We start from the raw sequence: 18409 nt of genomic DNA, 5'->3' as shown, positions 1-18409 counted from the left end.
CTGAAATGGTGAGTTCGGGGCTCCCTGACAGATCCTGTCTCAACTTATAAGGTTGGGAGCAACTGGGAACACCTAATGTCTGCCTCAGGTCAGGTATCCACATACATGTGTGTGTATATATATATATATATAAAGTGTGTGTCCATGCATGTGTGTGTTTTACTTAATATCCTTAATAAAAGAATGTGTTTCAAATTATTTAAATGGTTTCCCTGTTATTGGACATGACATTTATTTATCATACATTTACCATTATATGTAAAATATGATGCTGAAGGTTTAAGATTTTCAAGGTTCAGTCTTGGTATTATGGACCAGACTTTGACAATAAATGTGTTAATACATTGTACACATGAGCCAAGTTATGGACATTGATGTAAAAATATGACAGAATTGTGTGGTAATGTACAGATATGTCTCAGTGCTTCAGATTCTGAGGCAAAGTTGTAAGCTTGAAGCTAGACTGGGTTACATAGTAAAATCTTGTCTCAAAAAGAAAAGAAAAACTTTTAATGAATGAATAACAAACAAACATCATACAATAGAGTAGGCAGAGCTTAAAATATCCAACAAGGATATATCATATCGTAGTCTTGCCCGGCCATGGCAATAGTTGGATGCTTTTGCTGCTCTTGAATGGACAAATGAAGAATTCCTAAATTTCTAGAATCTGAAGAGAGGACCTCCATGGATTAGAGTGTGACAGGGGAGGAGACACTAATCACCTGGAGCACTCATAGGTGCATGCTTTGGAGAGCTTCATTAGGTACTTTGATTTATTTCTTATTGCACCAGCTGGCAGTAGGATTCCTCAGTTGATTTTATTCATTTTGATGATATAAATAGTATGTCCTCCTTGTTATATTGTTAGTAAATCTAGGAAATGATTCTCATCACTTCCTCCATACCTTCTGTGTTACTCAGAACTCCATGTACTAAACATTCAAATGCAGACCTTTTTCCTTTCCTTTGTTTTCTAGACATGACATTATTCACATTATTGTTGTTCCTGATTGCTGTATTGCCCCCATCCCTTCCTCAAGATGACTATGAGGTATGGTAAGCTTTAGTGTCTTTTCAGAACAATTTAGATAACTAGAAGGCCAGAGTGTGGAGTAAGTCACTTTGATCCTCAGCAATACAAACACACACACACACACACACACACACACACACACACACACCAGAGTGTTTAATATATCTACTATGCAAAAATAAGTATGTACATGATCCAAGTATTTATTATTTATAATATATTCTCATACTTAGCAAATCCCAGATGAAACTCAGTCACTTTTTTTAATGATGGAATGTATAGTACCAGAAAAATACTCTCTCCCCTTAGTTGAAAAGCTACTAAAAGTTAGAAGCATTGGTCATTGCTGTAGCCTTCATTCTCTTCTCTGGCTTCTGCATTGAAGATTACTAGAGTTCCTCAAAATTATGGAGTGAAAATATCTGGTTAAACCTGTTTTGGAATATAAATTATATGTCTTTTGTTACCATACTCAAATTAGTAACATGGAGACAATTATCTAGGTGTTCTTTAAAGTTGTTCGCCTTACCAGATTCTTTCCTAAAATGATTGTATTTTAAGGCACCTTGAACCATCTATTATCCCCTCCCTTCATCCCTTCTTCCTGCCTTCTCTCTTTGGTCTATTGATACTTCTTTTTAAATTTTCAAGATCTAATAGCAGAGAGATTCAAGCCATGTTTTATGAAGGAAGGAAGGTTTCTTTGAGAGTTACCATGGAGAACTGGTTCATCTCTAAGTGTCATTTATTGTTGTTTCTTTCATTTTACTCTGTGGTGTTGTAATTAATTATTAGGTCACATTTCTATCCAAAACAAACCCTTAAACATTTTATTCTCACATTTCAGTGTTCCTAGTGTGATTTAGTTTAAATCTGCACAAATTCCTGCTAAGAAAATATAAGCACACTGTTGTCTCATGGAATTTTTAGCTACCACGCAAGGTAGCATAACAAGCAGAAAATAATAACGGCTTTCTCAGAAGCCATATATTTTGTCTTTGGAAACAAAACCTCTTTAGGTAGAGTTCTCTCTATGACAGAACAGAGTTATCATTTCCAATCATTTCCCCTCAAGTTTTGATATCATTAATAAGCAGAGTTATCATTCTTAATCATTAACCCATAACCCAATTTTTGAGAATTTAGAGGCATATGACAGCCTGTGCTCAGGTTGGTTGTTTTGGTTGCTTCAAGGACACTAGGCCAAAACAAAATCTTCAAACACCCTGGGCATTTTGCCATGTTTCAATCAATGTATTATTAACTTTTAATGATCAGAGTGCCCAGGAAAATTCCTCAGGCTAAAACTGCTGCAGTTATTATTTAAATTCTGGCATAATACAATCAATGTTCACATTAATATCCTTATAGAATTGGTCTATATGTCTAATCCTGGCATTCTGTTGTTTCTTGGTCATATGACATTATAGTGGTTCTACATGAGCTAACTTCTAACAGAGGGAGGTCCTAATATCTCATTCTTTTATACTCTTTCCACTTCATACTTTGTTCATCAGCATGTCTCTATGTAGGGCAGAGTTGTATGTGACATAATTGTCTGGGTGTACAGTGGGAAGAAGCTTGTAATCTGAACTGTGGGCAATTCCTCTAGCCCACTAAATCTTCTTGACCTTTCTAATTTTACTTTGTTTTGAATATCTTTTTCCAGTGTAAGTGCAGGGACAGATGTTTCAAGAATGTCTCATAGCCTCATGAAGTGACCTCTGGCTTCTTCTTTATGTGTCACAACCTCCAAGGCATAAGGAACAAATTCAAGTAGATAAGGGTATCTCCCTCAAATTGTGTGTGGGGAATGTTAAGGACTTTCCTGGATAAGCTTAGAAGCAGAATTCCTGGGAGAATGCATAAATAATTCATAAGGAATTTTCCATCAACCCAATATCCTCAAGTTGTACAAATATTTAAAGTGCTGCAAGTATGTAACAGGTGGAGATGAAAACCAAAAGTGGCATGACAGCCATCATGCGGCTCAGCTTTGCTAGATCTTTGTCAAGCAGCTGTGCTGGCATTATGACTTCTGCCATTAAATTCAGATATGGCTGTGCCATTAATGTACACTAACATGACTTTAATTTTATTTTCTTTCAGAATAAAAATTTTGAGGATTTAGCAACCACTAAATTGTCAGTCCAAGAAGAGATCGTAAACAAGCACAACCAACTGAGAAGAATGGTTTCTCCACCTGGTAGTGACTTACTAAAGATGGTGAGGGCTCACAACAGGGCAGTGCATTTGGAGTGCTGTGTTTGGAGCCTGAGGATAGCATCTGGCTTCTCCTGTGTGCTTTAAGAGTGTCTGCCTCTATTCTAGCTTCTCTTAAAAAAATACACAAATGTATTTGTTTTGTTTATGTGCATGTGCGTGGGTGTGTGCCCATTATATCAGAGTTGGTTCTCTACTTCTATGTCTTTAGCTGTGCAATGATCAGAGTAGAATTTATTAAATTTCTTCTATAACAGTGACTTATTGGTATTAGGGAGCTATATCAATTATAGTGACTGAACTAAAATCAAATCTTTTGAGTTTGGTCTCCAGTGAAATGCCACGATGTTATTTTGGCTCACTCTTCTCTCTTCTAATCAGGGTCAGAACATTTCCCCTTTAAGGTCCAGTGACCTTTCAACTAAATAGTCTACTCTCTAGATCCAGAACCAACATCCTTGTGTCTCGTAAATTCATTTAATGAGGGAAAAAATGAAGCTAGGATTAATGAGGCAACTTCTTTCAGGTGTAAAAATAGTCTTAGTACATCAACATGGTTAGTGCTACTCACTCTACAGCAATTACTCAATTTTTAAGGATTCCTATTGTGATTTCACTAAGACATTAGACCATTAAAGGTTTAGCATTTTTGGTGGCCTTGGGAAGATAGACTATTTGTATTTATTTGGTACATATATATATACATGTACCATATATATATATGGCCATATACAAGTTGGAGTAACTTTGGACATAGGTTATGAAACTAGTAAGAAGATCACTGTTGGGGGATGGGAAGGGATTATAGAAGGCATGGAAAGTAGAAGGAAATAGAACATGTGTACAGGCAGATCTCTGTGAGTTCGAGGCCAGTCTCGGCTACCAAGTGAGTTCCAGGAAAAGATGCAAAGCTACATAGAGAAACCCTGTCTCGAACGCCCCCCCCCCCAAAAAAAAAGAGAATATGTGTGACATCAAATAGAGGCTGTGGGTGGGCCATGCATGGAAGGATGGGCAGGATCAGGAAGATAGGGGGAGGAAATATGCAAAAATAAACTTATTTATAAATGCCAATATAAATGTTGATAATATATATGTGAACACAAAAATATAGACATATACCATATTATTTATTGATTATGATGAAAATCAGAAGATGCCTACAGATATTTTGCAATGATATTAGCCTGTCTGCAAAGATCATGTGGCTCTGATGTTTGAGTTATTCTATGACTATCTTCTTTTTTTTCTCTTTAGCAATGGAGCAATGATGCCAGAGTGAATGCACAGAGATGGGCAAGCCAGTGCACTTATGAACACAGTGCTCTAGAAGCCAGGACCACCAGTATGTAAACTCAAAATTACTTGCAAAGGAATGGAGACTTACAAAAGAGAGTCCATTTTCTCATACTATGTCAACAAAACGTCATAAATAAATACATATTTTGATACTGCCTTTTTAAAATGTTAAATATCTGTGGGACAGAAATGGCTCTGAAAGGCTCCACTTTGTGCTTATTGAATGTTTTATATTTTACACAAACTGTCTTTCCTGATGCCAGTTTTGTGCTTTACAATCAGATTTACAAGTGAAGCAAGGTATGAATCATCTCTTTCTCTGCTTTGAAGATTAGAAACTGATGTCTGGATGAAAATAATTACTAATTATGGCCTTACAAAGGAAATTTGAAATTAGAATCTTTATTTTATTTTATTCTATAATGGTTTTATTTAGTGTTTGTGTGTCTCTGCATATTTATGCATGTGTGCATGTATGTAAGAATGCTTCTAGAGGGCAGAAGAAGGCACCAGACCATCAGGAGCTTACAGGCTACTGGTGGTTGTCACAGTGTTGTCACAGGCGGTGGTATGCTACACTATATGGATGTTAGGAGTTGGATTCAAGTCTTCTGAAATAGCAAGGTATACTCTTACATGCTCAGCCATTTCTCCAGCACTCTGAAATTAGAATTTCTATCTTTAACCCAATTATTAATGATGTGGCTTGTTGTGTTTCCAAGCTATATTTTTAATTATACAAAATATATTTAATTTGATCGACTAATTCTTCATTTTTGTTAAGAAATACCAAATATTTTGGCATTTACCTTTACTACTTCGTTTATTACTTTTGGTGGGGAAGAGACAGGTCCCATTGTATAGCCCAGGACATCTTCAAATTTCTGACCTTCCTGCCTTAGCTTCCTAAGTACTGGGATTTTATGTGTAAGCCACCATTATGTGTACACCCAGCTCTTCCTTCATTTTTTGTGAGATCAACTTTTGTACACTTTGAGTGCCTGAAAGAACATATTATGTTAAATAAAAAATAATCTATGAAACAATATTTACATAGGTAACTGTAAAAATGATAACAAAATTAATAAGTGGGCCTTGAGACAAAATATTTCTTGAAATATTAAAAATGATCACCTTTGGCTCAATTTGAACCTAATAAATTAATAACCTCTTTTAAAGATTTACTTCTTAGACATTTCTAATTTAATAATAAAATGACTAAAAATTCATTAAAAAGGCTACAATATTCAGTTACAGTTTAAAATAATTTTTATTTACAGAGCTTGATAAAAATAATAAGCTATTTTGGGGGGTTAAAAGATGCTTTTTTCCCATTCTCTGAAGAAAATTTGGCCCTTGGAGTTTTAATTTTCTAGTTAAGACATGACTGTAACATGAATTGTTAAATGGTCTTATTAATAAAATACCTGGATCCAGCCATGTCTTACCTCTAGGAAATCCTCAGGCAAAGAGAGAACTACTTCTTGTACACTAATGACTATATAACTTTCTGAGCCCAGCCATCTTACCTCTTCTCTCCACCCAGCTACATCACTTCCTCTTCCCACCCTATTCTATCACTTCCTGTCTGTCTGTATAATCCTCTAGATTTCTATGGTTAACTAGTGCTGGTCTTAAAGGTCTGTGGCACCAGGCCTGGCTCTGTTCCCAGTGGGACCTTGAACTCACAGGGATCTGGATAAATCTCAGCCTCCAGAAAGCTAGGATTAAAGGCATGTGCTACCACTGCCTAGCCTCTATGTTTAACACAGTGGTTATCTTTTTCCTCTGATCTCCATGAAAGCTTTATTTATTAGAGCACAAATAAAATATCACCACACATGACCTATAAACTTTGAAAATATAATCCCTTCTGTTTTGTTTGCTCTGTACTTATAGTTTTTAAAGGATGACTATAAAAAGGCTCACACAGAACAATAATCCTAAATATGTAAAATTGTTATAAAAATATCTAGCTACTCAGGAAAGACATGAATGGAGTTCGTCTTAAGACTGCAAATCCACATTTGGTACACATGAGACACAGGCATGCACACACACATACACATGTGCACACAGATGTGGAGAATTTAATGTGTGGATGAATGAGTTCAAGGAGAGAAGCTACTGAAAAAAAAAGACTTCTCTATCTACTTAGTGCTCATGGTGTTTAGCACACATGTTGAATATCTATGGCTACTCTGTAGCTAAAGGTTTGTCAGGTCTGAATCATGTTTCTTATGCAATATTCAAAAGGAACTGTGAGGGGTTGGGGATTTAGCTCAGTGGTAGAGTGCTTGCCTAGCAACTGCAAGGCCCTGGGTTCGGTCCTCAGCTCTGGAACAAAAAAGACAAAATAACAGAAAAGACAAAAACAAAAACAAAAACAAACAAACAAAAAGAACCAAATAAACAAAAGAAACTGTGAGCAATGACTTTAAAAAGTAGGGATTTGTGTGTGTATGTGTGTGTGTGTGTGTGTGTGTGTGTGTGTGTGTGTGTGTGTGTGCATTCCTCTTTTTCCTTTATTACTGTCTTTTAGAGTGTTCTGTCTTTTTCCTTAGACTTAATATGTGGTGAGAATATCTTCATGTCAAGTTACCCAGCATCATGGTCTCGTGCAATCCAAACCTGGTATGATGAAGCCAAAGATTTCAGGTTTAATTCAGGCCCGAAATCACCTAATGCATTAATTGGACATTATACTCAGGTAAGAAAAAATACACTTTGTAAGTTCTAGGCAAGGAAATATTTTTAATTACTTGACTGATTTCAATAAAAAATTTCGGTGCAGAGAGTTTTTATTTTCTTTTTGAGACATGGTCTCATTATGTAGCTCAGACTGGCTTTAAACTTCCTGTCTTCATATCACATTCTCCCAGTTTCAAGAAGTATAAAGAGAGTGCACACCAACTGAACACCTTGGGGAAGATCTTGAGTGGTTGGTTGTAAATCAGTCTTGACACTCATTGGCTGTTTGAGCTGCCATCTTTCAATGGTTTATCTAATCTTTGCAAGGGTACATGTTTTTTTTTTTTTTCTAACCATAATTGCTTGACTGGAGTCTCCAAACAAGGGTAATGGCCTATATTCTAAGGGACATACCCAAATTTAACAGGGCTGTGCATCTGCATGGCTCTTGTGTGAAAAGAGAAATGGTATTTCCTGGACTTTTATTACCAGAAACCCTGACAGCTACCTTCCTGCTGGATCTAAAGGCCAGGGCCTTGGGCCCTTTCCTATCAAACAAATGACTCTTTTAGCAAGAATTATAAGATTGTGGCTCCATCCTGTTCACTGTCAAGAGGGCCTTCCAAACCTAGGAAGAAGGTGATGTGGGGATTCCTGCTTGGCAGTATGGAGAGAAGATCCAGTTGTGGTACAGGCATGCAGCAGCTCCAAATCACTGGCCTGATCATATCCTGCAGTCTGAGAGACTTGAGCTGAAACACAGTTTCAGCAGGGAACCAGGATATTCAAGCCCAAAGCTCCACACAGAAACAACTACCACATACAACTTCTAAGAAATATGCTGAGTATCAGCTTTCCACCAAGCAAGGCTTGCAGCCACTCCTGATCTCTACCCACCTAGAAAAGAAAATACTCATGATCACAGCTTAGTATCAAACTGGCAAGTCTTTTCTGAGATGCAGGGAGGAAGTTCTGGCTCACCTTCTCAAGCCAAGGTTCATAAAAGCGCTTCAGAATAGTCACCAGGAACATCTTGGTCAGTTTGATGTCTGACCAGGAGTTAACCAGATATCCAGGGTACCTTCTAGCTGTTTATGGTCATATGCCTGTAGGATTGGAACCATTGAAATTCTACATCACACCAGGATCCTCCTGGTGTCCATAGATTCTTTGATGCTGCCTTTCATTTTGACATGAAGCACCTTGGCCTCAGCCCAGGCTTCTGCATCTTGCTCATCTTGGAAACTGTCAAAGATGACAAAGAAGAAGAAAGCTTCTCTGAGATGGGGCTGAAGCCACTCTCAGCCTTCATAAACTCTACTTACTGAAAGATTTGCCAGACTACCTCACCAACAGCCACCCCTTAGGGAGGTTCTCACATCTGTAGCTTGATTCAGTCACATAAATATATCTGTAAGGTATATATAAACAAAGTTACCAGTAGTGTTTTAAATTTTGAAATTGTTTTTCTGCATTATTTTCCTCTCTGACCTGTGCCCTGTCTTCTTCTCTGGGTGTATAGGTTGTTTGGAATACATCTTACCAAGTTGCCTGTGGAGTTGCTAAGTGCTATGGGGAATTAATGAAATTCATGTATGTTTGTCACTACTGTCCTCCGTAAGTATCCACTTCAAAGTTCATTTTCAACAATGTCAAATGAAACTTGACATTTTAAAATTATCATGGTATAAAAACAAATTAAAGATATATTTTACACATGGAGAGAAAAATAAAAAAACTTCTAAATATTCCCTAGAGATGAAACTTATTTACCTAAATCTTTGAATCACTTCCATGAATCACCCTCAGAAGCATTTTCCTTATCTTTTTGTTTTTGTTTTTTTGTTTTTCAAGACAGGGTTTCTCTGTGTAGTTTTGCGCCTTTCCTGGAACTTACTTTGTAGACCAGGCTGGCCTTGAACTCACAGAGATCCACCTAGCTCTGCCTCCCGAGTGCTGGGATTAAAGGCGTGCACCACCATCGCCCGGCCACATTTTCCTTATCTTTAAAAATAATTTCTCTTTCCTCCTCCATTGCTGTTTTCTGGACTAATGTTGACCTCATAAAGACCCAAGTATAAAGATTGTGAATTCATATTGTCTGTTCATGCAATGTTTGTAGGCTATAAAGCAAACTTTTAATAGTAGACCAGGAGTGAACATGAGTGAATGACATGGGTTAGTGATTGTGGGGCTTCTAATTATTTGATCCTACCCCTGATAGGTTGTTGTATCTGTTTTCAAATTTAATTGTTAAGGCCCAGTAGTGGTTCACACCTTTAATCCGAGGACTTGGGAGGCAGAGTCAGGCAATCTCTGTGAGTTTGGGGCCAGTCAGGGCAACACAGAGAACCGTTTTCTCAAAAGTCCAAAAAAAAAGTTTGTTTTATTTTTTTGTGAATTTCATATAGGAGTACTGTATTTCCATCATTTCCACACTTCCCTCTACTCAAAACCTTCATACCTCACACTCCCTGGCAAATTCATGATCTCAGTTTTCTTATTGTACATGCACAAAGCCACACATGGGCAAATGTAGATACAGATTTAATTAAAATATTTTTAAAAACAAATTAAGTTAACAAATTATGAAAATACATTCTTTTTTTTCTCATGAAAATTTTTTAAGAGCTCAAACACAGCATACAAAGGAAGTGAATTTCTGGCTTTAAAATCAAGATTTAGAGAATGAGTTTTTCAGAAATTTTAGCAAATTCTTAGGAGAAAGATTTAAGATTTTAGCTTTCTAAACTATTTGAAATACATTAAGGACCTCTCAAAGAGCCTTTGAAGTTTAAGACTTACTAAATTCTTAGAAGTATAATGTAGCAACACAGGGCTGATGAATGACTCAGTGGTGTAGAATTGTTGCTGTTCTTGAGGATCCATGATTGGTTCCTTACAATGTCAAGTAGGTCATATCTATTTTTAACGTTAGGACTAAGGACCTTTTCTGGCCTTTGTGGGTGTGTGGGTGTTCACATGCATAACTAAGGCAACAAAAATTAAGCTTGCAAAAATAGCAACCAGGCTAGTCATTGTTACATTTTTGCAGAAAGATAAAACTATTGGTTATTTTCTCCCTTGGCAGCTTACATAGCATCTTCTAATACTATGAGAGCTAATCTGGAAGAAAGAGTTTTCCAGGTCAATTCCAGCTCAATTTCTCCAGCTCCTGTGTCTGAAGTTGGTGATGTTTTTAACAATAGGCTCTTATCTTTGATTCGGGGATGTAACCAAGAGTGATAACAAAAGGTTGTATTGCCCTGGATAAGGAGCTATGGGTAAGCTATGGGTGTTGAGAAAGGATCAGTTTCTTCAGGGAGTAGACTCCTGATAAGTTATCCAGTGCCAGGTTGTCAACCCTAAACACTTGTGGACACCAAAGTCATCAAAATGTGGAACTGGAATTATAGACAGTTGCAAGCCACCTGAAGTGGAAGCTGGGAACCAAACCCAAGTCTATTAAAGGGGAATGTCCTCTTAAGTACTGAGACATCTCTCTACCTCTATTATCCTTTTAATACAAGAAACATATACAACAAGAGGCTGAAGGTCTTCAAAACAAGTCTTTTAAATGATTCATTTCTAATCTGTTTGTGGGTTGAATAGTAGGATCCTCAAAGAATTTTCAAGCATGTTTCTGTTGGCATTAAGTAATACAAAGAAGGAAGCCACTGGACTCCATCCAGCTGCCTGGTCAAGTAGGCATATGGAGCCTGGCACCTAGAAATGTCAGAGGAGTAATGAAGAGGAGCAAGTGACAGATCTTTTACACTGCTTTCTGATTTTTCATTCTTAACATTGCTCATACACCCAGAGCTGTGTTCTGCATATAGAGGAGAGGTTCTGCTGCAAGCCCTTGGGCATTGCACACAGACCCCTGCCACCCTTAGTGCAATGGAGAATCTGACTTTTCTAATTTCCTGGGAAGATCAGGGAAGTGATGCTCCTACTGAGGGGTAGGCTTGGCACCTTCAGAGTACTGCACCCTTCAGATAGTTTGTATAAAGGGTTTTCTCATTGATATTCTCATTTTGATAAGCATAGAAGTCTCAAACCCACTTGCTACCTTCAGAAGACCCCAAACATTCCTAAGCATTAGGACTTTCCCAATTATACACTTAAATACCTGAAACTCAGTACATCATCAATGGGACCTCCTCCACACTATAGGAATCACAGCATATACCTGTATCTATTTTTCTCTATAGGAAATAGCTTTTATACCTAAGGAGCATTCCTGACATAATTATTTTTCAGGTTTATCAAGAAATAAAGAGAGTGTTTCAACATTAATACGTTTATAACCTTTAGACTCTTATTTACTCTATTTCAGTTGCTCAGGTTCTGAGATGATGGTTGAGGGAAAGAGTGAATGGGTTAATTATCTCATTTTTTCACATCTCTGTCTGAATACTCTTAGGAAATGTTAGGTTTTTTTTATGGCATAGCTAAAGCTTTTAATAAGAATCCATATGTATATGAAAATTTATATTGGTGATATATGCAAACATTAGAGTGTACAGAGAAAAATTAAAAGTATTTGATTTTTGCATTTCAATTTCAGTGGTAATTTTATAAGAAGGCAATACATACCTTACACAATAGGACAACCGTGTGCCCTTTGTTCTGATCACTGTGATGATGGACTATGCAGTAAGTTTTATTAACATACTAATATAGTAATATAAAATATCAATCTGTTTTAAGATTTAATAGCATGGCTTTATTATCAAGAGAAAAATATGTACTTAATATAATTTTTGGAATTACATATTTTCCTTTGTTTAGGATGTATGTACTTTTGGAATTGAAAAACATGATAATTTATGTTGTCTAAGGAAACACTTAAAATCAGTGCATGCTTGTAACTATATTATTATTATTGCTATTGGAATCTACAGAAATATTTCTGTGGCTATAATTCACTAAATTTAAAGTGAATTTTCTTATTCTCAATGACTTTAGGAACTTAAGATTGGTATTTTAAGAAGAGAAAGCACTATAAATCTAAGTGGTTGAGACAGCAGTACACAGGTCAGCCCAGAGATTTAAGAAATATACAATTCTTCACCCACTAAGGAGCTTAGCACAGTAAATTCTCAAGCTCCTCTAGAGCATCTTTTGAATTTTGTATTACATTTTTATTTATTTGTGAATGGGTATTTATGTCTCTCTTTATATATACAGACACACGAATGTGTGAAATGGCTTCTGTGTGTGATTGTGTGTTGAGATTAGAGGACAACATGTGTGAATTAGTTCTCTCCTTCCACGATAAAGGTATGAGAGATCGATCTCAAGTGGCTTCATGGCAAGTTCTATTACCTTGATCCATCTCACTAGTCCTAGATTGTTATTTGAATATCCTTCCATTCAGTCATCAGTTACATGATTTTTAAGCCATTTTCTGTGCATTATTAGAGTCTAAATCAAGTCTATACATATTATGAGTACTTTAAAAATGTTAGTATTTCATCACAGGGAGTGAAATGAATGTCATAGTATCTTGTTTTTAGTATTATTATGAATATAAATATAAAAATAAATATAATCCCAACTTTCCAAGGGCAGAGGAAGGAGCATCAGAAGTTCATAACCAGTTTGAAATATTGATCTATTCTAGCAGGAACAAACAACAAATAGAAAGACTTAAACAGAATAGAAAGAAAATTATCTTTATTTTTATTTTTATAGTTTTTAAATTTACTTATTTGTGGTTTAGGCCATTTTCAGTTTGAAATAGAGTCTCACTACATAACCAAAGCTGACCCAGAACTCACTATGTAGTCTAGTCTGATCCCAATCGTCTGGAACTTCCGGCGATCATTTCCCATGCGTTACAGAAATTATATCCTCCAAATAGCTCTTAGAAAAAGCATATTGAAAGAGCCAGCTAGGAAATATAGATACAGAACTAGTTATTTTTGTGTTACTGCTCTAAAAGTTATGAAAATGGCTTGCAGAGAAAGAAGGTAGAATAAAAATATTTTTTTGCTAATTGTGTTTTTTCAGGGCTGATATACATAGGCATGTACACGGACAAGTGTAAAGGGCAAAAAGGCCTTGTGAACACAGATAAGAAACAGGGAAGTCAGGAAAGTTAAACATAGAGTTTATCTCTTCAGTGGAATGAGATGCATATCTGCTCTTTCTGGAATGTCAGGAATTACAAGGTTTTACATCCTGGTGATCTTTTGCTGTCTGATGAGACAGGCTCCATCATATCTCCCAGAATTTGTTTTACTTATCCTAGACCCTTTATCTGTAAATCTTCAGCAGTGATATTAGGTCATCAAACCCATTCTTACAAATGATGTCACTTGTGCATTTCAACAGCCTTAATGACTTCTATGTTATCTTAGAGACTGGCTAATCCTGACACCCGCTGGGATTATATTACATCAGTCATCTTCCTAGACCTTAAATCCTGGGTACTATCTCTGAGTCAACAGTACCTACTCTTATGAAGGAAGACTCATGTACTTTGTAAAGATCCTCAATGTAAACATGTCTTCAATTGCTGTGTACACGTGACTGAGTTAATTGCTATTTGAAACTTTTTCCCCCAAAGTTATGCTGTACTTAAACATGGCTAATGTGACATGGTCTGGGCTGACTTTCATTCTTATCTCATCATGGATCATGTTATTTTTTCCTCCTGCTAGCTGTAAAGCCTGCAGAGAACTACCACACAAAGTGAAAGAGGACTAGCCATGTGCCTGAGTGGTGCTTCTCTGGAGGTGAAATTAGCAGAGGTACATTATTGTAAGAGCTAGATTCTAGCCTAGGCAACAAATAGGACTCTGTCTCAATAAACAGGAACAAAAGTACAGGGTAAAACCAAGTTATTTTGAATGATTTGGTAATTATGAGTTTACAATTCACTGAGACTGGGTGAGCTGAATGGAGGTTCATGAGCTGTCGATATACATCAAAGACATGACAAAGACTGTGGGGTCATGAAATTCAAATGAGTTTTCTTGAGTTTGTGGCCACTGCTGCACATTTTAATATAAATATTTAATTATCAGAGGAAAACTCTCTACTATCTACTTTCCCAAATCTCTGTATTCATAAAATTATCTCCTCTGGTATGAAAAACAGAATCAGAGTTTAGGGCAATCTTGGACAAGAGAATATTCTAGATTGATTTAATGGTCAGTATTTTTACATAAAGAGGCTAGCTGCAAGGCACAGTAGCTATACAACATATCAATGAATCTTGTTTTGCTGAGAATATAGAGTTGAAATATTAACCATACTCAAGTTTAGAAAGTACTTGTATAATGGCTGATATTTTAAATAGTGAAGTTCTTTTTTAGTATTTATCTTTATTTTATGTTTATAAATGTTGATGTACATGTAGGTATTTATGCACATACATTTTAACTCAGTGACCATGGAGAACAGGAGAGAGCACTGGGTCCCATGGAACTGCAGTTACAGGTGGTCTTAAGCCATGATGTGGATTCTGAAAATCAAAACCAGTTCTCTGCAAGAGCAAGGACTCTTAATAACTGAGCCTTTTTTTAGCCTCTAGATAGTTTAGTTCCTCAAAGAACCAATGAAGTTAATTTTCTCAAGCTTTTTTGAGTGAAGAAATACATTAATTCATATCAAAGACATTTCATAAAGCTCTAATTTTAAAGGATATTCATACATTTGCTCAATCCCTTTCTATTTCATATGTTTTATTTTTTCACTGCTAATAGAGGAAAATAATAACAAAGTGAGGAATATCTTTGTTTCTTTCTTTCAGCAACTATGAATACTTGAATATGTAGTAAATGTGAATATGAAGACAAGTTTTCTATCTGCAGAATTGAAGGCTTCACCAACCTGTGAAGATCCAATGGTTAAACAAGAATGCAATGCTACATGCAACTGTGAAGGCAAAATTCATTAAATTTCCAGTACAAATGAACAGGGTCATGTGAAGAAAGAGCACCTCCTCTACTTAGGCTTGTCACATTCCACTAGGAATTAGAGGTATAGATACATTGAAATGATTCCACACAGTAAACATTCCATTCTTCTGTATCATTCTATTTAGTAAAAATATTTTACACCCAAAGATTTTGAAATAACATAATGAATAATACCTTTGTACCTTAACCTCTGAATTCTGTGACACATTTATTGAGTTGAGTCAAGCCCAAGGTTATACTGTTTGTCTGTATGACTAAGATCACTGAAACTCCATCCTGAAAATAAGAATCAGGTTCCCAGAGCACAATGGAGTAAAGGAACAGCATATACTTCCACTGTAACTGTCAGTCATCTTTCCTAGCTCTACTTAGCTAACTATATCTGTAACCAAGTCCACATTAGCTTTTTTTTTGATTTCTTCTCACCATTTGCTCTTCTTCACATGCCCCGGAATTAGTGGTTCAAATTCTAAACTTCAATTTACATTTTAGTTTTTGGATTTTTCAAGCACCTTATAGAAATTTAACTTAATGAATAGAATTTGCATGTCCAAGTGATTGCACTGACCTTGATTGTTTTAAAAAATTTAAATAAATCTTATTATTTGCATATTAATCCTCCCCTAGTATTTGTTTGAATTTCTGATTTGGAGTTTGTTTATTCTAGTATGGTATTACAATATTTATGATACCATTTACTTAATTTTTATTTACATTCATGTTCTTAGCCTTCACAAGAGTTTGCAGTAAGCAGTACACACTTCAATTAATAAGTAATAGTGGAGCCCAGTTTCAAAAATATTCCTGACCCTACCCTGGCAAGCCATATTCAACCTTCAGGCCTAGCCCAGATCATATATCCATTATGCCCTCACAGACTGGTGAGTGCAGTGGAACCTAGATCACCTGTATTATCCCAACTTTAAGACATCTTATTTGCTGGTATAACTCTGAGGCACCCTAGAATCTAACATCAGACATACAATCAATGAAAGAAACCCACATTCCCTGGTCTCATTGCTAAAACACGATATGTACAGTCTAGCAGTGTCACCACGTCCCACCAAATACACTACAATACACTACATTTACAGAAATATTTTACATTGAGAATGAAGCTCTGGACACAAAAACTTTAAAACATCACAAAATTTTATCAAGAAATATGAAGAGTTTATAGAAGACATGAACAAACATCGGAAACAACATAAAGTAGTTCTTGAATGATGTTAGGTATATATCTATATAGCCAAATGATGAAGACAATTCAGAATTTGAAGACAATATTCAGGAAGAGAAATAAATGTTTAAGGGAACTCCAGCTGAAATGAAGATGGGATTGAAAGTTAACGAAAGATCAGGTGAAGGACAGATGAATGGATGAAGCAGATGATAGACTATCAGGACTTAAAGAAAAGTCAAAAGAACTGGGCCAGTCAAGTAAAGAATATAAAATGTAAGTAGGCACATACAGGAAAGCAATGTGCAAAACTGTGGTGTACCATGGAAGCACTGACTCTTGGGCTTTTAGGCATAAAAAAGGGAAAATATTTTATTCTCCTTCAGCTATTCAGATTGTTTCACTGGGAACAATAGTCTAGGTTAGCATTCATGGTCTTTTAGAATGTGAAATACATTGTTCTAGGCTCATCTGCTTATTAGAGTTTCCATTCAGAAATCAGCTGTTAATCTGATGGGCTTTCTTTTATACTGACCTGTGGTTATATTTTGCAGCTCTGGGATCCTCACTTTGTTCTATTTATTTAGTGTTTTAAATATATTACTTTATAAGTGTCTCTTTTCTAGTCTTGTCTATTTTGAGTTCTGTGTGCTTCTCCATTTGTTTGAGTATGTCTACCCTCAATTTGGCGAAAGTTTTCTATCATCTTTTTGGAAATATGGTCTAGGCCATTGAACTGGATTATTCTTCCTTCCCTCACCTTCCACCTGACCAAGCACCTCCTATGTTCTGTCCACTTTCTTGCTTTCAATAAACAAACAAACAAACAAATAAATAAATAAATAAATAAAATCCCTTCAGAACATACTCTTTTTTATAGATTACCTTATGCTTAAGGTATAGAAAACTTCATACTGAATGTATGTATAAGTTACTATGATGAAGACCTAAATCTCCTGATTTTCTGAAACTTGAGTTACTGTTTTGATAACACATTCTACTAGAAAAATGATCAAACCCCCTGTTGTGTCTATATTTTAAATACATATTTTATTAAAGCATAAACAGTTGGTTAATAATAATGATAATAGAAAATTACATAAAATCTTTTTATAATGTACTAGTTGAGATAAAGGCATAGATTAACACAAGCCTAATACTAAGAGGTGATTTCAATACCATACTTTCTCCAATAGAAAAGTCAGGTAGAAAAAAAAAGAAACATCAGAATTAAATGGCTTCAAATATCAAGTAGACCTAATGGATTTCTGTAGAATCACTAAAAACAAAAAAAAATGCACATTTTATTTACCTTCTATGCAATAGACAACAGCTTGGGACACAAAACAAATTTTAACAGGTTCAAACAAACTGAAATAACTTCATGTCTTTTACATATCACATGAATTACAAGCTTAAATTCAACAGCAAACAATGCTCTAGTAATTATATAAACTTATGGATATTAAATGACATACTATTGTGTTATTAATAATGATATTATATTATGCACATAGATTGATGCCAATGATTATTAGAGAGGATTCATCCAGCAACTGATGGAAACAGATGCAGACCAACAGCCAACATTAGGCTGAGATCAGCGACTCCTGCGGGAGAGGGGGAGGAAGGATTATAGTACACAGAGGGGTCAAGGACACCACAAGAACCCACAGAATCCATTAACCTGGGCTCATAGGGGCCCACAGAGACTGAACTATCAATCTTTATAAACCCTTTGCATGTATGCTACAGTTGTGTAGTTTGGTCTTCTTGTGGGACTCCTATGAATGGGAGTGGCAACTGTCTCTGACTCTTTTACCTGCTTTTCTGACCATTTCCCCTCTATCAGATCACCTCATCCAGCCTTAATACAAAGGTAGATGTATAGACTTACTGCAACTTGATATGCCATGTTTGGTTGATATCCATGAGAAATCTCCCTTTTTCTTGAGAGAAATAGAGGAATAGTGGATATTGGGGCAGAAGAGAGGTAGGGAAAGGACTGGGAGGAGATGGAGAAGAAGAAACAGTAGCCAGGAAGTA

At 36.0% G+C, this 18409-nt stretch overlaps 1 protein-coding gene across 1 annotated transcript; it reads left to right on the top strand.

Moving 5' to 3' along the window:
* The first annotated feature begins 982 nt into the window (after nt 1-982).
* Nucleotides 983-15637, top strand: LOC114692399 (cysteine-rich secretory protein 1-like). The gene is made up of 7 exons (XM_028868129.2): nt 983-1054; nt 3146-3262; nt 4517-4604; nt 7123-7268; nt 8772-8866; nt 11820-11912; nt 15040-15637. The coding sequence occupies exons 1-7, from the start codon at nt 983-985 to the stop codon at nt 15098-15100; spliced, it is 672 nt and encodes a 223-aa protein (XP_028723962.1). The 3' UTR covers nt 15101-15637.
* The last annotated feature ends 2772 nt before the right edge of the window (nt 15638-18409 follow it).

The sequence above is a fragment of the Peromyscus leucopus genome, chromosome 16_21 (assembly GCF_004664715.2).
Source record: "Peromyscus leucopus breed LL Stock chromosome 16_21, UCI_PerLeu_2.1, whole genome shotgun sequence".
Taxonomy (NCBI): domain Eukaryota; kingdom Metazoa; phylum Chordata; class Mammalia; order Rodentia; family Cricetidae; genus Peromyscus; species Peromyscus leucopus.
The sequence above is the reverse complement of the archived record's forward strand: the minus strand, read 5'-3'. Positions and strand labels throughout refer to the sequence as shown.

Coding starts and splice junctions, on each gene's coding strand:
- LOC114692399 (XM_028868129.2), top strand. CDS start 983: ATGACATTATTCACATTATTGTTGTTCCTGATTGCTGTATTGCCCCCA. Junction 1,055..3,145: donor TTCCTCAAGATGACTATGAG/GTATGGTAAGCT, acceptor ATTTTCTTTCAG/AATAAAAATTTTGAGGATTT. Junction 4,605..7,122: donor TCTAGAAGCCAGGACCACCA/GTATGTAAACTC, acceptor CTTTTTCCTTAG/ACTTAATATGTGGTGAGAAT.